At 40.9% G+C, this 23,289-nt stretch overlaps 1 protein-coding gene across 1 annotated transcript; it reads left to right on the forward strand.

The window, feature by feature from the left end:
* Positions 1 to 279: 279 nt before the first annotated feature.
* Positions 280 to 23,277, forward strand: Dnaaf10 (dynein axonemal assembly factor 10). Its single transcript, XM_051200579.1, has 8 exons — positions 280 to 570; positions 5,268 to 5,368; positions 6,800 to 6,930; positions 8,588 to 8,689; positions 11,902 to 12,017; positions 13,027 to 13,161; positions 18,671 to 18,768; positions 22,162 to 23,277. Exons 1-8 carry the CDS (start codon positions 388 to 390, stop codon positions 22,367 to 22,369), a joined length of 1,074 nt encoding a protein of 357 aa, XP_051056536.1. The 5' UTR covers positions 280 to 387; the 3' UTR covers positions 22,370 to 23,277.
* Positions 23,278 to 23,289: the final 12 nt, after the last annotated feature.

Raw genomic sequence — 23,289 nt, forward strand, 5'->3', positions numbered from 1 at the left:
CTCCACCAATCAACGTGCAGGCACCGCCCCTTTCCTGAGGCGGGGCCTATTGCCCGGGGGCCTGAGGCGGGATTGGTCCGCGTGTCCGAATGGCTGCCCTACGATATGCCTGATTGTTTGGGTCGCCATACTTCCACGCGCTCACAGCTGAATCATTCTCAGCCTCTAATGTGTCTGTGTGAAAACGTCGTGGTAAGATCATTAAGTCAGCTTGTGCCGTGTGTGGAGAAGCAGCTGGTGCGGTCTCAGCAGCTCATCCGGCATTATCAGAGGCACCCAAGCCCAACTTACTAGAGCGTCCGGGTAGAGTGCGGCTAGGGAGGGACAAACTGCCCCTGCGATGTTTGCAGTCTGGTTTCCAGGTTAGCGTTTGCCTGCATCTGCACCATGTCCACGTTTGAGAAGCCTCAGATCATTGTCCATATTCAGAAGGGCCTCAATTACACGGTGTTCGACTGCAAATGGGTGCCCTGCAGTGCCAAGTTCGTCACGATGGGCAACTTCGCTCGGGGCACGGGCGTTATCCAGGTGTACGAGATCCAACGCGGGGACCTGAAACTGCTGCGGGAGGTGGGTGCAGGATTGGACTGCTGTTTGGGCGTGCGTGTTCTGGGGTCTGCATCACTCTTTGCCACAGCCTTGCTGCAACAGGACCAGAAAGGAGATTACAGACTGAGAGATACTTCGTACTTAAAACTTTGGCATCCCACAATCTCACTGGGGAACTAGTACCTTGGCTCACACTGCCAGCCCCTTCTCCCGCCATCCTTGGTGCATTACGTTGCAAGGTTTCTGGGAAGCGAAGTTCAGATTCTATGTTTACGTTCGAGGACCTTTTAGGCTGTTTGCAATTGCTGTATTCTGCTAGCGCGTATATGCAATAATGCACATTTCATGCAAGCAGAGTCAAGGAGGCACCAAGACACCTAACAACGAAGTTTGTAGAGATAACTAAATACCCTATTCTTTCTAGAAGTATCACTTGAATGTCCCAGGGATGTGAAGCTCAATCTCATGGATTTTATGGATTTTACTTTCTGTTGGGGATACAGTTAAACAGGCAAACCAAGAACGCATAGATGTAAATCAAAATAAGTTTTCTAATACACAGTTCAATGAGAGTAAAAACAACAGATTTAGGGCTAACAGAAACTAACTAGGGCAAAGTCAGAGTAGAGCATGAAATTTCTAGAAGAAACGGCATGAGAAAGCTCTTCGGTAGTGGTGGGAGGTAGTTTATTATCTTTAAAAAACAAAAACACACACTGGAAGTGGTGGTGCACACCTTTAATCCCAGCACTCAGGAGGTAGAAGCCTTTAATAATCCCAGTACTCAGGAGGTAGAAGCCGGAGAATTTCTGTTTGAGATCCTGTCTGAACAATCACAAAACCCACTAAGAAAGATCATACACATACAAGAGGGGTAAGTAGAGACCTTTGCAAGGCCTCTAAGACATTTAACAGATTTATTCTTCCTTTTCCTCTGAAACAGAAAAAAAAAAAAAAAAAAAAAAAAAAAAAAAGGACAAGACTGATGAACTTTTAGGAGGATGATGCAAGACCAGATTTACAGGTTTTGCAAAAGGCTGCCAGTGAGCCAATTACAAAATGATGAAAATAATTAACATTTCATTTTCTTTTTTGAGATGGGTATTCTCTGTGCTATCTGATTGGCCTCAAGTTCATAAATTTCATGCCAGCCCCCAACAGTGGGCTGGGATTACAGCCCATGTGCTATGGTGCTGAGCTGTGGCTAACAGTTTTATAGTTACTTACAGTTTTTAAACATGTTTTGATTTGGGTTGGCTGAAACAAATGACCAGTCTCTTTGAGTTGTTGAGGGTTGGTAAGTATGTGAAGAATTGGCTTCAAGTAGGTGAGTTTATGGCAGATATTGGACAAATAAACTTGCATGAGAAGATATATATGAAGTGCCATCTCTTGAGCCTTGCTGAGAGTCTGTTTTCAGATTTAGTTCCTACTCTAGCCAGGCATTCAGCTTGGAGAATCTAGACATGGCTTGGTCTTTTCTCTCTTGCAGTGTTCATCACGTAACTCACAGACACCTGTTGCTGTTCCAGTGGCCAGTTCAGATGCTGTGATCTGCACTCTTACAATACTGACCTTTTGTGCCAGAAATAAACAGATTCAGATTTCTGTAGATTGCAAGTTGGACACCAAGGACAGTGTCTCCTGGTGATTTGTAAGGACCAGCCACTCAGCGAGTATTTATTAAAAGAGTAGGAAATGAATGAACTTGGGAGTTTTAAATACTGGTGTAGGGTAAGGACTCTGGACATGGGAAACATTGGCATAACAGACTGAAGTGGGACGTTCAGAGCAAATGCAGGTCAGTACTGAGCTGGAAGCATGTCTACACTTGTGTTTTGTTTTCCCAAGCGTTGATACATGTATACATTTCAGTAATAGTTACTCCAAGTGAAATAGTTCTTCTCTTTTAATTTCTGAAGAATTCTAGCAAAATTAGAGAATATTTAGAAAATATAGGTAGGGCTTAGAGAGAGAGAGAGAGAGAGAATCACATATGATCTGAACCCCAGGAGTAACAACTTCTGTTTTGAATCCTCTTCATTCCATGAGTTTCTGAGACTCCTGTAGAGGTGCTCTGCCAAAACAGAACCACAGGTATTTGAATTGAACAGTTCTTTCTAAAAAGCATGTAAAACCTTAGAAACAAGGTGCCTTTCAGAACTTAATGTTACATTTGTTTGGGTGCTGCAGAAAAGCTAGCAGGTTGAATGCATGACCAGTGGCTGTCCTGTGTCCATGTTTGGTTACTAGGGAGAGCTATGTAGGTTTTAAAATATCTATGCCTTGTTCCTACCTAGCAATGTGAACTTCTGCTGGTTGAGTTTAGTGAGCACCATCGCTGAGAACTGTTGGACCTCGTGGATGACTTACTCATTTTGTTACGTTGAATTAGTGCAAGACTTTCTGTAAAGCCTATGCACCCAAGATACATGTAAAAGGAGCAAGTTGGCTATTTGCTCTCTTGGGCTTCATCTTATTGCTAAAGGATTGGATACAAATGGAGCACAGAAACCTGAGCAGTTTGGCACACATCATTAATACTTGGGAGGCAGAGGCAAGAAGATCTCTAAAAGTTTGAGAACAGACTGGTCTACATAGTGAGTTCCAGAACAGCCAGGGCTGCATAGTGAGATCCTGTCTCAAAAAACAAAAATTAAATAAGTGAAAAGGGTGGGTAGGAGGCTAGGGAGGTGATTCAGTGGTTGAGCACACTGGCTTCTCTTCCAGATGACCCAGGTTTGATTCCCAGCACCCAGATAGCAGCTCACAACTGTCTGTCTAACTACAGTTCTGGGGGCGCTGAGGTCTCTTCTAGTTTCCTTCACACCAATCGTGCTTCTAATGCACAGGCAAAATACCCATACAGAACATTTAAATAAATAAATGGATGGGGGGGGGGCTTCCTTCCTTAGCTGAATACTTTGTTGGGCCACCTAACAGTGTCTAGCCAAGTGTTCCTTCATCCTTCTTATATGAGACTTCAACTTTTCTAATGTACACACAGGTAATGTATGACAGAGAGAGCCCTGAAGGGGGAAAAAAAAACCAAATCCTGGTTGAAAGTTGGTAGTGAGCTAGTGGAGTTATGGTGTTTTATTGCCTGAGCTACTGATTTCACTGCTTGTTAACATTAGCCTGACTAAATCTTTCAATGTTAATTAAGTAGTGCCAGGATGTGGAGGAGGAAATACTGACAAGCTGCAGTAGACCCGCCCACAGGCAGAACGAAAATAGCTCTGTGGCAGTTATTGATCATGGACTTCTTTAGTCATGCTAACATATACTTCTGGCAAAGAATATAAAAAACTAGGCCAAGTAAGCTATTATTGATGGTCATGCTCAGTATCATACATTTATCAGTTTTATATGCTGATTTTTGTGGAAAATAATTTTAACCAAATAGATGGTTATTTTATTTTTAACCAATTAGTATTCTATCAAAGTTACCACTGAATTCTACTCAACTTTCCATAGGAAAACAATATTTAACAGTGTTGGAAAGTGAGTCCTCTTGTGTGCTGTATGAATCTGTGTGTTCAGTGTCCCCTTGCTTACTGATTTCTGTAAATAAGAGCTGAGGAAACATGACTGGTCTCTGAAGTCCAGGTACAACAGAGCTCAGCCTCCTGAGCAAAGCGTTTTTTGAGTTTAATTCTTGAACAATAAACTAGTAATACTTAAGTTTTGTTTTGTTTTGTTTTGGATACAGAAACCCCGAGGAAAGTATGTATTTATCTTGAAAAAAAAAAAAAAAAAAAAAAAGAATGGGAGTTAATCTGAAATTAGTTTTCATTCATTCCTTCACCATTTTGTTCACTTTTCTAGGCTTAGAATTTTTTTTTTTTTTTTTTTTGATTCTTCTATTGACTCAGACTTGCACAATGGGTCTGTGTAATGAAATGTTTGTTGGAATCACATACTGGTCTGAAGGCAGCATTCCTTAGGGAAAAGAGCTTGAAGTCTGCCCGACGCTTGGTTATGAGTAAGAGCCATCACTTCTCATTTTGAAATGGTATCCCTGGGACTGCGTGTATGCTTAGGGAGTACTTGTACAGACGTGAGGTCATGAGTTTTAATCTGCAGTGACTGTATAAAAAGCCAGGCACATCTGTAAACATGTAACTTCCGGCTTCTGAGGGCACTGCATACACATGGTGCATGGACACACGTAAAGACAAAACTCCTGTACACATAGAAATAAATAGACTCCATTCCCAATCCAAAAGAAAAACAGCTAGATGTGGTGGTGCCTGCCTTTAATCCTGGCACTCAGAAGGTAGTGACCTAGGACCTCCAAGTTCAAAGCCAGCCAAGGCTACATAGTAAGGCCCTGTCTCAAGACAAAACTTTTCTTTTTGGTAGTGATATGCTTTTTACATTATATAAACTTGACTAAAGAAAGAATACAATAATTTTTATCAGAAAATGTTTTGGGTGCCTTTTTCTTTCTGTTTGTCTGTTTGTTTGTTTATGGAGGCAGGGTGTTTCTGTGTAGTTTTGGAGCTGATCTTGACACTCGCTCTGGCCTCCACAGAGATCCACCTGCCCCTGCCTCCTGAGTGATGGGATTAAAGGTATGTGCCACTACAACCTGGCTTAAGTGCTTTTATATGTAATGTATTTACCCTTCCCCCACCCCCAGAAAAGCTCTATAGACTTTGTGGTTATGAATAACTGCTTTCGTGAATAAAATGTCCTCTCTCCTTTCTGTCCAGATTGAAAAAGCTAAGCCCATTAAATGTGGAACATTTGGCGCTGCATCTTTGCAGCAGAGGTACTTAGCTACTGGAGATTTTGATGGAAATCTTCATATATGGTAAGATTATAAAGCAGTACACCAGTGGGATAAGTTTCTCTTCCATGGGCTTGTTTGTTTTTGTAATGGGCTTCACCTTGTAGCACTGGCCTGACTGGAGCTCACTATGTTGACTGTGTTGACTAGACTAGGCGTCTGCCTGCCTCTGCCTCCTAGTGATGGGATTAGCGCAGTGGGCTGCCACACCCAGCCTGGTAAGACTTTTTATCACTTAGATTGTGCTACTGTTTAGTTAAATTCACGGTTTACCCACTTTAGAGTTGTAACATCAAAACGAAATTGGTATAGTTTCTCCTTGATCTTAACTGCTTAGCTATTAAATTCACATTCATTCACCCCTTTCACATACTTTGTCATAGAGTTTCAGAGAAGTCGAAAGAGAGGCCAGTGTCTTCTGTATTTTATTTACTTTTTATTATTTTGGGGGTTCATCATGTAGAGTGGTAGATTGTCATTGCTTCATTTTCATGTGTATATAACAATATGTTTTGTTCTTATTTGTTTTCTTCTCCTACAACCTGCCCCTGGGTCCCTGCTCCCTGATAGCGGGCCTCTTCCTTTCAGATACAGGTCCATTCGTTTTTGTTTATATGTTTGTTTTGAGGCAAGGTCTCTCTATATAGCCCTGGCTGCCCCAACCTTGCAATGTAGACCAGGCTGTCCTCTAACAGAGATCTGAGTGCCTCTGCCTTCTGAGTGTTGGATTAAATGTGTTCCCTAACACTCCTGGCTAGATACATTATTATATATACATATATATTCCATTGCCCACTTCCTCCCTTCTTATCCCCTTTCAAGTTTTGTTTTGTTTAGAATTTTATTGGATGTCAGTGTCTGGGTGTCTGTTTTCTCTTATACTTAAATGATGTGGGAATCAGTGCAGGCTGTCAGGTGGCAAGTGCCTTTATCTGCCGAGCCATCTTACTGGACAGCCTTTACAGTTTAATGACATACATACATACATACATACATACATATATATATACACACACACACATGTACATGTGGGTATGTGTGTATAATTTTAAATTTATTTTCCATGTATAAGAGGGAACATGACATTTGTTTTCCTGATTCTGGCTTACTTTGCTTAACATAATGGCTTCCACTTCTGTTCACGTTCTTAAAATATGTCAAGATTACACTTTTCTTCATGGCTGAATAAACTTTAATTGTATATAACATTATCCATTTGTGTCTTGATGGGTCCGTTTCCTGGGTTTATTTCCTGTGCTATTGACGTCCTTTTCAGAGAATTCTTGCCCTTGCTTGTATCACCCAGTGTTTTACTTATGTTTTCTTCTAGCATTTTCAGAGTGTCTGTCTTAGGTTAAAGTCTTTGATCAATTTTGAATTTTTTTTTTTTTATTTATTTTGTTCTGAACTGATTTTTAGGCCACATGTGATAAATAATTATGTTTTTGTGCTTAGGAATTTGGAAGCTCCAGAGATGCCAGTGTATTCTGTAAAGGGCCACAAGGAAATTATAAACACTATAGATGGTATAGGTGGACTTGGAATTGGGGAAGGAGCGCCTGAAATTGTGACCGGCAGCCGGGATGGTGAGTCAGTATATTTTAAATATCAAACAGACATCTAATGGAAACTTCTGTGCGATGGGTTGTCCTCTCCACATGAGATCTTCTTTGGTTACCTCATTCTGCATCTACCATTTGTGCATCTGCATTTCAAAAAACAAGTTTTATTGCACATCCTTTGTTTGTTTCAGGCTTGTGTGTTTTCATGTGAGTCAGCACTGAGTATTTTAGTATGGGGTTAGTTCAGCAACCAATAATGAACTGACATTGAAAGACTTCGAATGTCTCTACAGGCTTCTGAAGCAGCCAACGATGTGCTATGGGTGGCAGCTTTCCCTTCTCTTTGTAAAAAGCAGTCAACTGCAGAGATGCCCAGACATCAGCTTAGCTTCAACTATAGTGAGTAGCAGACCAGGTCTCAGTGACTCCCAAAAGGCGCCAGGCCTTGTGACTTCACATGGAGATGTATCGGTCTCTTTAAAAGTATTATTTTAAAATAAAAATGAGATATAATTTTCTAATAGTTACTCCAAAGCAGTGATATGTTAGAAATTATTTTTTCAACCAGTAGTGGCGACATACACCTTTAACTCCAGCACCCAAGAGGCAGAAGCAGAGGCAGTTGGATCTCTGTGAGTTCAAGGCCAGCCTGGTCTACAGAAAGAGTTCCAGGACAGGCTCCAAAGCTACACAGAGAAACCCTGTTTTGAAAAACAAGCAAAAGACTTAATTTTGTATTATTAATTGTCTTTATGTTCTTTGCTAATTCAAGTGTGGAAAACTTACTATAGATTTTAACAGTTTGTGTAAACCCTGTAGCTGAGTGGTAATCTCTGTCAGATTTGTGGGAGTCGTCTCCATGAAGGAGAGAGCCTTTTTAATGACTGTCTCTATCCCTGGAGAGAAGTCTTAGTTTCTTTTCTCTTTCAGGGAGTCCCTGTTCTTGCTCAGATGTATGCTTTTAGCCATCTCATTTCATGCATTTATGTTGATTCTAGGCAGTGACACTAGTAGTAATCCTATGATATCAATTGCCATAAGAGGGTTAAAATTAAATTTAGGCTAATTTTATTTAAAAGTTCCCTCCTCAGTCTTTTGTGATAGAAAGTTAAGTTTAATCACATGTGAAATGGGTGGTGGTGTTTCTTCTGATGCGAGCAAGTGATCCTGGGACCTCACACATGCTGGTCACACTGCCACGAACTGCCACTGACATGACATTCTAAAACTCCATATAAAAATGTCATAACAGTGCTTATTCTTACTAAGAAAAATGTCAATGCTTATATGTGTAATAAGGAAAACATAAAGCTAAAATGACACGTCCGGCTTCTAAATACATACATTACTTTGAGTGCTACCCAAGAAAATAAGGCATGTTTTGAATTATACACTTATCTTTGCCTTGTCAATCATAACTTACAGGTAGCCTAGGAACACTTGTTGGATTTTCTCTGTGTAGCTATTAATTTAGAAATCATTTTTTATATAGCATATGGGTTATAGCTGCAATCAAGTACAGCTTAACCAGTTTGAAGTAAAAAAAAAAAAAAAAAACATGAAATAGTTTTCAAATGTCGTAACATCACTATTGACACATGACACTTTGGTACAGAGAATGCAAACAGGAAATGTGATCAGCCACTATTGAACTTTGCCAACTCCCTTTTCTTCATGACAGGCACTGTAAAGGTGTGGGACCCAAGACAAAAAGATGATCCTGTTGCTAACATGGAACCTGCACAAGGAGAAAACAAGAGAGATTGTTGGACTGTGGCATTTGGTAAGTTACTGAAGAAATAATTGCATCTGAAGTTTGTGTTTTAGGAAATTCCCCATAGTCTCTGGTAGTCTGTTCTATAGATTATTCTGAGAGGTTATCCTGGCAAGAATCATAGTAGCTAACATCAGATGTAGACTAGGGTTTGCATTGTTGCTGTTCTATTTATTGTGTGGCTTAGAGAAAGTCACCAAACTTTAATGTTTCTTGATTATTGTATTTACACAGTGGCACTAATAAAATTTGCTTAATAGTGTCAAGGAGCCTTTGAGGTAATACCACTAAAGCTCTTAAAACAGCAGTTCTCAACCTGTGGGTCACAATTCCTCTGAGGTGTCTAAATGACACTTTTACAGGGGTCTCCTAAGACCATCAGAAAACACAGATATTTATTTACATTACGATTCATAACAGTACAGAATTCCAGTTACAAAGTAGCAATGAAAATGACTTTGCGGCTAAGGTTTACTATAATATGAAGAACAATATTAGAGGGTCACAGCATTAGGAAGGTTGAGAACCACTGTTTTAAAATTTGCATAGATTATGGAATGTTGAAAATATTTACTAATGTTATGATAGGTTTTTGTTTAATTGATATTATTGACCTGTTGGTACAAAATGCTATTAATAAGGCTAAGTGAAGCCTCAAATGCAAATGATAACCTAAGAAACCTCATATTACATTTTACATAGTGTATTTACTTCTAGAAAATAGTTGTGCCATTACATAATTATTTCTTGTTAAGTCTCATAACTGTGACCCTTTATTACTTATAATGCGTATTGATCTTGTCAGTTTTGGTGCTTGCCTTTGACTATAAAAGATCCCAGGCTAGTTGCAATTGCAGGCATATGCAGGCATATATTTAATTTTAAACGTGTGTTTCCTTTTTGACCAAGCTGGCCTCAAAGTGACAGAGATCTTCCTACCCCTGCCTTTCAAATGCTGGGATTAAGTCATGTGCCACCACCATACCTGGCTTTGTGAGCTTTTTGTTCTTATTTGTTTTGTTGTTTTGAGACAAGATCTCACTATGTTACTCCAGCTGGCCTTAAACTTCTGGACCCAAATAATAACTACTGTGGTCATGCAATAATGAAACTGAGTCACATTTGAGCCCTCAAGCATTTGGTTTAGTGAAGAAGGGCTACATTCAGTTTCCTTACAGATAAAACAGAAGTAATAGAACATCACAAGAGGCATCTGTCCATGTAGAGAGACAGAGGGAGGGGTTTCCTTTGCTAAAATTGGGAGAGAAATTTCAGCATAGGGAATAACTGCAAAGTGCATCAGAAGGGGGTGATGGAGAAGTGACCACAGAGATGGCTCTAGCCACTGTTACATAGCCACAGGTGTCTGAGTGGACTGGAGGTAGTGGTCGGCCTTGGAAGGAAGGTCTGTCTGGACACAGTGAGATCTGGTCTGAGCTTGCAGATGTCCCTGGTGATGACAGTAAGGGGTGGTGAAAGGCATAGTGGGAGTGAGTTCAGAGGTTTAGGCAGGTAAAGAAGGTTTGGAGCAGTAAAAATGGTTCATATGATAGGTACTGAATAAATAGGATTTGCAATTCTGTGTCCATAAAATGAGGAACAAGGAAAAGGATTCTGTCCAAGATGATGACCTTTTGGGACTGGTCATGGAGGGAAAGACCTTGCTCATTGAAAAGTTGCACAAGCATTCTGAGTGGTAAGGGAAGATGGTGAGGTCGGTTTGGGACATAGCAAGAGCAAGATAGTGGTACCATCAAGAGCTCACAGTAGGAGGTTGGGGGAGGAGCAGGAGGAGAGAAGGGAGGGGGAGCTAAAATTGGAATGTAAAATATAAATTAATAAAAAAGAATATATTTGCATACATCAAGTCAGGAACAGTTTTAAACTGCATGTGAAGGAAATAATAATCTGCAGTAACAAAATTGATCAGTGAGGATGTTTCTGGAAGTTTCTTTGGCTTCATGCCAAAGTCAAAGAAAGGCTTTCCCACAAAATTGTCATCATTTGCAAGGAACTTGGTATGATCTATTTGGCCCCATGGCATATATGTATATTTAAGTTTCTACCTTCTCGACCATAGAATTGTCATATGCCAATCTCAAACAAAACAAAGTGTGGGTAGATTCGTCCCCAGGCTTTTGACCCCTATAAATTCATTTGCTGTACCAAAGCTGTGCAAATAAATGTCTGCCATGTAATTCATCTCCTTGAAATGTTCAGTACCTCCCTAATTATGATAAAACAATAGTAATGTGCAATACAATATTAGGAATTTCAAAAAACAAAAAGAGCTCACAGTGGAAATGCAGGCCTTTAGTTTATAAGTAGGAAGCTGGAGGGAGTTGAGATCGAAGACTTTGGGGTCAGGCATCCAGATAACCTCCCACACTGATAGGACCTTCCTCTTCCCACACATTTTTTTATTCGGTAAGAGCTATGTAGGAAAACCGTCCTGGAACTAAGCATGCTGAAGTTAACTTCACATTCTAAACTCCAGATATGGTTATCTATACCACTAAAGGTGCACTCTAATTGATTACTAAGTTTCCTGCAAAGATAAAATAACCAGAAAAATATTCTGCAAAATAATTTAAAAAAAAAGTATTTACATCCATACATCATTACTACCAAGGAATGAAAAAGATTAAGTATATATATCTTCCCAGGCCCTACTATCTGTGAACGATAGCTGGTCTGTCTTTGCAGGTATGTAATGACTCATAGGGCTTTGCACCTGCTAGACAAGCCTTGAACTATATTTCCAGCCTGAGAGAGAATTTCCTTTCTACTTAGAATCCCGTAAACACTTTCAAGTAGACTTTTGCCATAGAATTTCAAGTAAGCATTTTATTTATTTATTTATTTATTTATTTATCTATCTATCTTTTGGTTTTTTGAGACAGGGTTTCTCTGTATTGCTTTGGAGCCTGTCCTGGAACTCACTCTTTAGACCAGGTTGGCTTTAATCTTACAGAGATCTGCCTTCCTCTGCCTCCCGAGTGTTGGGATTAAAGATGTACGCCACCAACACCCGGCACCAAGTAAGCATTTTTTTTAATGAATAGTCCTCCATAAATAAATAAATGAATAGTCCTCATCACCTGTTAGGATTGATGAATGGAGTTATCCCCAGTATAATTTTTAAAATTTAGATCTGTCCCAAGTTATATGTGTAACAGTTTTTGGATTTGTGAAGACCTGAAATGTATCTTGATTTCCAGGCAATGCTTACAATCAAGAAGAACGTGTTGTTTGTGCTGGCTATGACAATGGGGATATCAAGCTATTTGATCTCAGAAACATGTCACTGCGGTGGGAGACAAACATTAAAAATGGGGTAATGTGCATTTCTGTGCTGTCCAGCTTCTCTGAGATGTTTGTGTCTACTGTCTACGTCTAGCCACTACGAAGTTCTCAGACCCCTTCTCTTAACCCATGTCTCTCAGTCTTCTGCCAAAAGTTAAACTTCTGGGGCCAAACTATCTTGAATCTAATTGCGGCCATGTATCCTGTCTTAAGAAAGTGATCTCATATTCAGATATGGTTTGCACAGTGCCTGTGGGGTCAGTGGAGTGTACAGTCCATCTGAGGACCACGGGGACCACACAGAGGATATCAAAATGAGCAAATAAACAGAATAGGGAAAGTTTCACCAAGAGCCATTGGGCTTTGGTTCTCAAGCTGTGCAGCTTTGTTAAAGAATTTAATTCCTTTCTGGTTTCTAAAGGTAACCTTGACTTACCTACCTGTACATTGCATTGTGATCTTCTACTGAGCTCAGGAACCAAGATGGTTTTGTTGATCAAATTAACAGAAAATATACTTGGCTATATTGATTCAAAAGGTTTAATGGCTATTCAAGTGCACGGTCTTACCATTTTAAGCCATTCAGATAACTTAAAAGAGCCAACAAGATCTGGAGAAATGGCTCAGTGGTCAAGAGCGCTAACTGCTCTTCAGAGGGTGGAGTTTGATTCCTGAAACCACATGATGGCTCAGAACTACTAGTAGCTCCAATTCCAGGGATTCTGATCCTCTCTTCTCACCTCTCTGGGTACCACGTGTACACCTGGTGTGCATATATGAAAGCAGGCAAAACACCCGTACACAGTTTTTAAAAGGTAGGGCCTTGAGAGATGGCTCCGTGTTTAAGAGGACTCAGGTTCAATTCCCAGAACCCACATGGCAGCTCACAGCTGTCTATAACTCCAGTTCCAGGGCATCTGACAGCCTCTCACAAACATACACACAGGCAAAACATACCAATGCACAAAAAAAGTAAATAAATCTTTAGAAAAAAAAAGTAGAGAAAGAACCTATCAATAACATGTATTTTCCGCTTTCAGGTGTGTGGCTTGGAGTTTGACAGAAAGGACATAAGTATGAATAAGTTAGTAGCTACATCTCTGGAAGGCAAGTTCCACGTCTTTGACATGAGAACACAGCATCCCACCAAAGGCTTTGCTTCCGTTACAGAAAAGGTAAATGAGACTCTGTGAAGAGGGTGATGGGGAGAGTGAGCACCAGGCACCCTCTGTCACGTGCTTATGGGATCCTAGGTGTTTTTGGGCAGGTTACTTTTCCCAAGGTTGCCAGCTTATACTTTTTGATTACAGTAACTATCTTGATTAGCAAGGAATCTTATTTTTTAGTTAAAGAAACCTTGCTGATGCCAAGAATTTGATCAGGAAATGCCAGCCTGATTTCTAATAAATATACACTTATTAATAACTAGTAGTGTACTTTCTAGAAATAACATTTTCACTATATATTTCATTCAATTTTATCTTATATTCTGATGTTTTATTAAGTGAACTTATTTTAAAATACTGGTTAATGTGGTTAAGAGGTAACAGATATTCAAGAATGTTCTGTTGTTTATACTTTGGCTTCTACTTGAGAGAAGTGGGAAGGGCTTTTGATTTACAACATTAGAAAAATAAATAAGGAAGAAAAACAAAAGGAAAGTAACCTGTCACAAAAAAGAGGAGATGTCTAGAATAAAGCAGCTACATAAATTCTATGTTAGCATCCTGACACGTGGAAGAGACAGATGAGGAATGTGGCCCTCTCTCTGCAAACATAAGAGGGAAAGCAGCTAAAGGTCGGTTGGTTATTCCCATAAGAGTCAAATGTGCAGTTTATTCAGGAAATAAGAAGTTACTTCCTATTCTTTCCCTCTCTATGGGTGCCCTGGGACTTTATTCACTTTCCTGCTACCCTCACTGTAGATACCCTGGGATTTTATTCCTTTTCTGCTACCCCTCATTGTGGATGCTGTGTGATTCCTTCCTCCACTGTGGATGCTGTTGAATTTCACAGAACTTCCTCCTTTGTACTCTTGTGTCATGTTATAATACAGTAGTTAGTATTATAAAACATAAATTGCTAGTCAGATGAACTAAATTCGTAACAAGGTAACTACAAAGTGTAATCCTATTTTGCCATTGTCATTTTAGAACATAGTTAATATATTTTACAATCTACTGTTTTTAAATTGTTCCGTATTTTGCTTGCAAGCCACTTCTTATCTGTATACAGTAGCATTCTCCCAAGTTCATTTGGCTAGTATGAACCTTATCACTTGGGGCTTCTCATTCACTTAAAGTGTATATTTTGAGATTCATGTTTTAATATGTTAATGGTAATGCTCTCAAATGAATATTGAAACAAGAGGAATCATTCAGGACTGGAGAGATAGCTCAGCAATTAAGAACACTCACTGCTCTTCCAGAAGACTTGAGTCAGGTTCCCAGCATCCATGCCAGGCTGCTTACAAACGCCCTGTAGCTCCAAGTCGAGGGGATCTGATGCCATCTTCTGACCTCTTCAGGCACTGCACGCATGCACAGACTCCCTAGGAGACACACACACACACACACACACACACACACACACACACACACACACACACACACACACACCCCATGTACACATAATTGAAAATTAAGTGTCAAGGTTAGTAGTCACTAAGATGTGAAATGGCTTAGCTCACACAGCTGCTTCACTGCTTCTACAAAGCAGTCGCCTTCTCCTGTTTCTTCCTGCTTCCCTGGATCTCCTCCCTCGCTCAGCTCTCACTCCTCATGACCCGCCCCTCCCCCCCCCAAGGTGAACCAGACTGAATTTGCTGGTGTGAGTGAGGTACCAATAAACTGTTAGTCTTTTCCACTTGCCTATCTTTATTTTCCTAATATTCCATATATATATATGTATATATATATGGAATGTTAACACAGTTAAATGATGACAAAAATATATCAAAAGCCATTCTAATATGAAAGGTATTCGTTACAAAATAGATATAGCGTATTGAAGAGTATGTCCTTATGCATTGCTGTTATTCAGCCCACTCCCCCAGTGTCTTCTGCATGTCCTTGCTTACCTCTGTCTGGCCTACCTCCTTTTCCCTATCAAATTCTCCCCTCTTCTGCATTTATGTCCTGTGTAGTCCATGACACTCACTTTTTCTTTCTTACTTGATCATTAACAACCCTTCCTTCCCCTCACACTAAACTTCCAGCTTGCATGGTCTACACAGACATATCAGTTTAATCCTAGAGTTTGCATTTGAGGGAAAACATTCAGTATTTGTCTTTTTAATGATGAAATAAAATTCCATTGTATGTGTGTACATTATTTTTTCTACCTATTCATCTACTGATAGATGTTTAGACTGGTTCTATTCCTCAGCTGTGTGGCTAGTTTGTAATAGGAGCGGGTGTGTAATTGTGTGTGTACTGTGTTGACATAGAGTCTCTGGGTCTGTTTCCAGGAATGGTATGGCTGGGTCACACAGTGATTCTACCTTAAGAAATCTCCACTGTACCTTGTTACACTGCCACCAGCAGCCAGGGCTCCTCTTTCTTCACGTCCCTGTCATCATTTGTTGTTTGTTTTCTTTTTCTCATAATATTTTTATTAACTGAAAATTCCATGCAGTATGTTTTGATCATGTTCGCTTTCCCTCAACTCCTCCTTCATCCTCCATCTCCTTGTCTATCTGCCCACTTTCTTGTTCTTGTTTTCTTTTCCCTACTTACCTCATTGAAACATCCATTGAGCTCAGCTTGTGTTGTCTAACTGTTCTCTTTCTTTCTTTCTTTCTGTCTGTCTGTCTGTCTTTTTTTTTTTTTTTTTTTTTTTTTTTTGGAGACAAGATTTCTCTGAGTTGCCTTGGCTGCCCTGGAACTCACTCTGTTGACCAGGCTGGCCTCGAACTCACAGAGATCTGCCTGCCTCTTGAGTGTTGGGATCAAAGGTGTGCACCACCACAGCTCAGCAGTCCAAACACTCCTGAGCATGGGAGCTATGTGGAGGCCCTAGAGTGTGTCACCTCACTAGAGGTCACATCATTAAAGAAAGCTAACTCTCCCTCATCTAGCAGCTATCAGACACCAGTAACTCTATGTAGGGTGGGACTTCCTGCCCACCTGCCCCTGAGCCCATGCTGGGATTTTTGTCTGTCTGGAGCTTATACAGGTCATGTGTGCATGCTCTCATAGCTGATGTGGATATTTGTATGTATGTCTGCCCGGTTGTGTCCAGGAAACACTGTTTCTTAGAAGCCATCCACCATCTCTGGCTGCCAAAGACTTTCTGCCTCTTAGAGGAAGATTCTGAGCTTTGAAGGCAGCATGGGCACTCCACAAGTTGCCAGTTGTAGGGCTCTGTGTTAACTGCCATCTACGGCAAGAAAAAGCTTCTCTGATGAGGGCTGAGATCTATGGGTTCAGAATGAGTCATTTAAATGCTATGTCCTTTTAACAGACTAATAGTAGTAGCTTCTCCCCTAGGGCCTGTGACCTGTGTGGCCACAGGTTTTTGGTCCCTTTCATGGTGCCAGGTGTGGGTCCCATCTGGTGAAGCAGGTCTTCAACCCAGTCAGAAAGAGGTTGGTTACTTTGTTTTCTTCATGATGGTCTCTGTGACTGAGTTTGCTAAACACAGTTCAAGGATTTCTTGCCATTTGCTTTTCTCCTTTTGAAAACATTGACCATTCGATCTGTCCATGGAATGACTTTTTGCTTTATTGCTTAATATTATACAGTTCTTTGCAAATATGAATTCCTGTTCTGTAAGCCCTCCCTTTACTCTGACTGGTCTCCATTGCTATGTGGAGGCTTTTTAACAGCAAGTGTTCTTGTTGTCAATTCCTGAGGTAATGGTCTATGCTATTAGAGTGAGACCTTTTCAGAGTCTTTGCTTATACCCATATCATCAGCTGTTTGCTTAGTATTTCTATTTCCTTCAGCAGTTTCATAGTTTCTGTTCTTATATTAAGGTCTTTGGTCCATTTTTAATTGATTTTGCACAGGATGAGAGATATGAATCTAAAAAACATGTGTTCATACCATGTTTTTCTAGCTCTGTTTGCTGAAGAAGGTGTGTATGTGTGTGTGTGTGTGTGTGTGTGTGTGTGTTCATGTGTCCCCATGTGCTTTTGACGTCACTTTTACCACTATTGTATTTCATCCATCTGTGTGTCTGATTTTCTTCTAGCATTGTGCAGCTCCTGACGCCTCAGGTATAGAATGGCTCAGTTTGCACCTATAATACCCAGCATTACTCTGAGTTTGTTTGTTTGTTTGTTTGTTTGTTTGTTTGAGACAAGGTAATCTCTATACAGTCCTGATTGTCTTGGAGCTTACTATGTAGACAGGGCTGGCCTTGAACACACAAAGATCCTCCTGCCTCTGTGCATCTCTGCCCCTCTGCCTCTGTGCATCTCTGCCCCTGCCTTTCTGTCCCTCTGCCCCTTTGCCTTTGCCTCTCATTGTCACTCTCAGGTGTTGGGACTAAAGGAGTATACTACCATGCCCAGCCATACTCTTCCTGTTTTGACTATGCAAGTTATTTTGTGCTTACATTGATTTTTGGGGTTGTTTTTTGTAGTTCTGGGAAGAATGGTTTCAATTTGATGGGAGAGGTTTTTGAATGTGTGTAGCCCTCCATAATGTAGCCATTACTGTAACAGTTCTGTCAGTCTGAGCATGGAAAGTCCTTCCATCCTTAGTATTCTCTTCAAAGTCTTGTTCTCACCGCAGAGGTTCTTCACTTTCTTGGTCATGTTTATTCCCAGGTCTTTTAGACTATCTCCTGTGAACAGGATTCTCTCCTCCTGCCCCAATTTCTTTTTTGAAAGACCATTATTAGAAATTGAAAGGGTGTAGAAGTTTATGTGTTGATTTTATATCCTGTTACTTTGCTGAAAGTGTTTTTATTAAGTTTATGGATTTTCTGGTAGAGTCTTTAGGGTCTTTTAAATCTAGGATTGTTTATAAATGGGGATATTTCAGTAAAGAGAATTGCTGAAGGAAAGCCAAACTGAAATGATATTGGAAATAAAACAATTAATAAGCCAAATTAAAAACTCAATGAAAGCCTCAGCACACAATGGATCTGGTGAAAATCAGAGAGAAAATCAGGTAGAGGAATTGGGTCATTTAGTAAAGATCAACAATAAATAAACTGTGTGTGTGTATGTGCCTGTGTGTCTGTATGTATATATCATGAGATGCTCTGGGATACCATGAAAAGACCAGATCATGGAATTAAGAGAATAGGAGAAAGAAATTACTGTACCAAAGACACATTTCCACTGAAATGTGTCTAGAAAAGAGGTCCCCAGCCAGGTCCAAGAAGCCTGGAGAACAGCAAACAGAGGATGAGAAGAGAGACTCTCATCACGTATTATAGTTAAAACACTGAAAACAGACAAAGGAACGGATATTGGAAGCTGCAAAGGAGAAGGTTCAGGTCACTTACCCAAGCAGGCTTATCAGGTAATGCCTGATGATTTGATAGAAAAGCCCCGAGGAGCCCACTGCCACCTTAGACTATTCTCTGCAAGACCGCCTTCAGTTAAAGCGGCCATAGACGTTCTTTGCTAACAGCCAAAGTAAAGGTGCTTACCGCTCTTTGTTTTCGAGGTTTCTCTCCAGGGCTGCAGTTTCATCTCTAACCATTATGTGTGTCTTGTCTGAGCAGGCCCATAAATCCACCATATGGCAGGTTCGACACCTGCCTCAGAACAGAGAACTCTTTCTGACAGCAGGAGGCGCTGGCGGTCTTCACCTCTGGAAGTAGTAAGTCCTCTTAAGTTACTTGTGGGTGTGACATATGAGTCCATGAACCTTTCTATTTCTCCTTCAATACTCAGTTTAATTCATTTCAGTATGATTTTCATTTTCAGTGCTATTATGTAACTGGCTTCCTAAATATTTTCTTTTACTTATGTATTTTACATTTAATAAAAATTCACCCTTTTCTGACACAGTAAATATACTTATCATACTTAATGCCTTTGTGTGAGAGAGCTACATAGGAAGAGTAGGGGTTCTCCCCCTCCCCATAAATTTGAAATTGTCGGTGGATGTGTTCATGCCTACAATCCCAGCACTCAGAAAATAGAGCCAGGATTGCCTTGAGTTTCAGGCCAGCGTGGACTCCACAGTGAGTCCCGGGTCAGCCTAGGCTACAGAGTAAGGGTCTGTCTCAAATAAATAAAAGGAAGAAAGGAGAAGGGTGATAGTGGGGAATAGCTTTTGCTAGCTTTTGTTTTTAAATTTGATTTGTTAAATACTACTAGTCGTTAGAACATTACCTGTGGATGTGGGGGAAAGGGATACTTTGCTTGGGTTTGGTAGTTTGTTAAAATCCTTGTGGTAGAACTGAAAGCAGCCAGAGGCTCCTGATTCCTGCAGATGAAGCTTCGCTCGCTCAGCACTGAGTTTCCTTTCTGTACTCCTGGGCAGGGTGAGTTACTGCAGAAGCTGTCACCGTGTGTGTTTCCTAGGGCACTGGGTGCTAGCTTAGCTGCCAGTTTCATGGGTCTTGTATACACTGAACGTTTGGAAACTTTGTTAGCAACAACTAAAACCCCTAAGCATTGCTCAGAAAATGTTACATTCACAACTGAAGGACACTTCAGAATTCAAGTTTGGTTACTACTGTATAGAAAAAAAAACAACCCTTCTCCAAGCTGCTTTTAGAAGCTGAAATGCAGGGCTGCAGTAGGGTAGGACTTGTTAGAGAATTGAAGCCATTGACTAACGAGTTTGTGATTCCTTTTGATGGACACAACCATCAGTGGAATTTAATGCACTCCATCCATCCTTGTTTCGTTAAATAGTGTGCTTTCTGTCAGTAAAAAGCAGTGGACATGTTTGGGGTGTTTGGATGATGCTGGGTAGATAGACTGTTTGATCCTGGAAACTTCACCCTTCATTCTTTCATGGTTAGGTTGCATAGGTCTCATTAGCTAAGCTGTGCCCGTTTCCTTGAGTTCCCAGTTCTTGAGACTGCTGAAGGGGCCAGTAACAGTTTTCCATACGTGGGCATGGTGGCAGCTAGATTTTTCTTTTTTTTAACTTCACGTTAATAAGGCTTAGTCTGTATTCACTTAGGCATTTGAAGTTTTTTTTTTTTCTTGGCTTTCTTTCCCCTAAAATTAACCACTGTGTGTCCAAATGGAGGCCCAAGGCCACCATCAGGTCTCATTCTTGATCAGCCTCACTTGATTTGTTGAACTGGGATCGCCCTGATTGTGGCCAGGCCATTTGCCGGCCTCCCAAGGGCTGAGGTCACAGGTGGCACCGAGGCAGCCTGTGCTTTCACGTGGTTCCTGAGACCCAGACCCCAGCACGCATGTCCCTGGAGGAAGTGCTTTATCCACAGAGGGATCTCCCTGGTTCCAGGAGTTTCTCTTCAGGTGACTGTCATCATAAAACGCACTTGAGCTTGGTTCCCACTCAGCACTCTGCCTTGATAGTGTAGTCAAACTGTAAGCTTCACGCAGCACTTGCCAGGCATCCCTAGAGAGGAATGCAGATGAGTTTTCAGACTTTGTAAGATAACAGATAATGGAAAGATTTTAGAACCAGTTATGCTTTGTTTTTTTTTTTTTTTTTTTTTGTTTTTTGTTTTTTGTTTTTTTTTTTTTGTTTTGTTTTGTTTTTGTTTTTTTGTTTTGTTTTGTTTTTGTTTTGTTTTGTTTTAAAGATGGGGGTCCCATTATGTAGCCCTGGCTGCCCTGCAACTGGCTATGTAAATGGATCCACCTGCTTCTGTCTCTTAGTGCTGGGATTAAAGGTGTGTATGACCACATGTGGCCCGTAGGTTTTAATACTAAGTAACTGCCAGCTTTGCTAAGAAATGTGGGGGAAAGTAGGAAAGTATTTAGTTAAGGGTGTGTGTGGACATTTTCTTTCTTTTTTTTTTTTTTTTTTTTTTTTTTCTTCATTTTGATCCTTTTAAGTAAAATAATTTGTTGGGTCTAAAAGGAAGAGGAGGTATTTTCTACCATCTTTTCTCCTCCACTTCTCCTGTGTCTGATCCCTTTGTGTCTTAAACTCTGGGTCTGGATTTTTTGTTTGTTTTCTTGCTGGGCTTTTGCATTCACAAAATGTCATAATTGATACGCAGTGGGTTCTGAGGGGTTCTGTGAAGAGCTGCACCTTTTGTAGGGGTCACATATCAGATATTTGCATTATGATTCATAACAGTAGCAAAATTAGAGTTATGAAATAGCAACAGAAGTCATTTTATGATTGGGGTCACCACAACAAGAGGAACTGTATTAAAGGGTTGTAGGGTCAGGAAGGTTAGAAACCCTGCCCTGGAGCCTGAGAGCTTGTCTATAGAGAAGGTTATTTCTTTATTTTTCCACCTTTCAGATCTACGTCACATATTATTTAGTTGTTAGCCTTTCCCTCTTCCTAGCTTAAACGTTTGTTTTATAGCAGGGCTGTGGTGGCGAGTGCCTCTGTTTAATCTCAGTACTCAAGAGGCAGAGGCAGGCGGATCTCTGTAAGTTCGAGGCCACCCTGGTCTACAAAGCAAGTTCCAGGACAGCCTCAAAAGCAATACAGAGAAACCCTATTTTGAAAAACAACAAGAACAACAACAAAAAAGTTGATTTACTTATTTGCTGGGAAACCCCCCCCCCCCATATATTCTCAAGATTGCTTTCTAGTTTGTGAATGCAGTGGTTTTAAAATCTCCTCAGTGGCATTCCCATAGTGATAGCACAGACAAGGTTTTCAGGCTAGGTCTGAATGGTGGACTCTGGGATCAGCGTGTGGTAACAATCCTTAAATGAGCTTTTGTAAATGCTTCTCACAGATTTTCCCTTATGCACATATTGCCCATGATATCTAGCAATCCAAATTTAGGAAAGAATTACAGTAAAAGATTGCAGAGAGCACCACATCAGTCCCAACTACAGTGTTTACGAAGCACAGGCAGGTGCTGGGCAGAGGTGCTGTGTTGAAGTCTTCAGGAAAAGCACTCACTGCCTGAGGTGTGCCGGCTGAGGGCTCAGGTTGAGGCCGTGTGGTAACTCACATAGGTCAGCATTGGAAAGTCGTAAGTGCTGGTTCTGCAGTCAGTTGAGAAACAGAACGCTATTGAAGCTTCGATATGAAAATAAAACAGTGAACGCCGGCATTGCTCTCTCACCACTTTGATCTTGTTTTCAGTGAGTACCCTGCTCATCGGTCAAAGAAGGATTCCGAGGGAGTAGAGATGGGAGTCGCGGGTTCCGTCAGCCTCCTGCAGAATGTGACCTTGTCTACTCAGCCCATCTCCAGTTTAGACTGGAGTCCTGACAAAAGGGGGCTCTGCATCTGTAGCTCCTTTGACCAGACGGTGCGCGTGCTGATTGTTACCAAGCTCCAGACCATTTGACCGAACGCTTTGAACTTGACACACAATTTGAACTATGTTCTGCATCCTCTGGCCTCATTGAAGACATTGGATTTGGTGATGAATGACAGCCGATGGCACAATGCCAGTCAGCGTCCAGCTTCCCTGGGTGTTTGGTGGCCCAACTGTCCTGCTGCTGCACGTGAAGGTGCCACCCACACACAGGGCCGGCTTGGTTCCTTTCCCATATTTCTACTAAAAACTGTTGGGCCAGGTGCTGTGGTATTTGTTCTTGGTCCCAGCTACTTCACAGGCAGGGCAGGAGGATGAGTTTAGTCCCTAAGTTCAAGCCTAGCTTGGGCCGTGTAGTCAGTTGGAGATGGCACTACAGAGATGACTCGGTGATGGGAGTGCCTGGTGCCCTTACAGAAGACCCAGGCTTGGGTCTCGGCATCCATATCGGGTGGCTTCCCATGCCCTGTAACTCCAGCTGCCGGCCATCGGATGCCATTTTCTGGCTGTAACAGGCAGTGGTACTCATAGACACATGCACACACTTAAGAGATTTTTAAAAATTTGTATTTAAATTTTTAAAAAAATTAAAAACAACCAAAGTCAGTAGCTATTTAACTGTATTTTAGTTTGTTCTGTATCTCAAAAGTTCCATGTTTTCTCTGTACATTTGTGTTTTATTTTAGTGTTTCCGTATTGTAGGAATCACTTAATTTGGTCTGTAAGTACTGAAAACACTGTTTGACTGGACAGACTGCAGACCGTTTCAGCAGTGTAGCTGGTAAAATACTGTGACTTACAACCATCTCTCTCTTACTCAGACACAGCTGTTGAGTTAGTGGGACTTGGTTTGTTTTTTGCGATGAGCGGTTGAAGATTGGAGTGCTTTTTTAAACCTTTAAAATATATTTTTTAAATAAACAAGTTTTTCCAGTCTGTGGAAGCTTTGA

This window comes from Phodopus roborovskii, unplaced genomic scaffold (assembly GCF_943737965.1).
Source record: "Phodopus roborovskii unplaced genomic scaffold, PHOROB, whole genome shotgun sequence".
NCBI lineage: Eukaryota > Metazoa > Chordata > Mammalia > Rodentia > Cricetidae > Phodopus > Phodopus roborovskii.

Excerpts from the sequence above, each read along its gene's own strand:
- Dnaaf10 (XM_051200579.1), top strand. The coding sequence starts at position 388 with ATGTCCACGTTTGAGAAGCCTCAGATCATTGTCCATATTCAGAAGGGC. Across the intron at positions 5,369-6,799 it reads GATGGAAATCTTCATATATG|GAATTTGGAAGCTCCAGAGA; the intron begins GTAAGATTATAA and ends TTTTGTGCTTAG. Across the intron at positions 18,769-22,161 it reads GGTCTTCACCTCTGGAAGTA|TGAGTACCCTGCTCATCGGT; the intron begins GTAAGTCCTCTT and ends TCTTGTTTTCAG.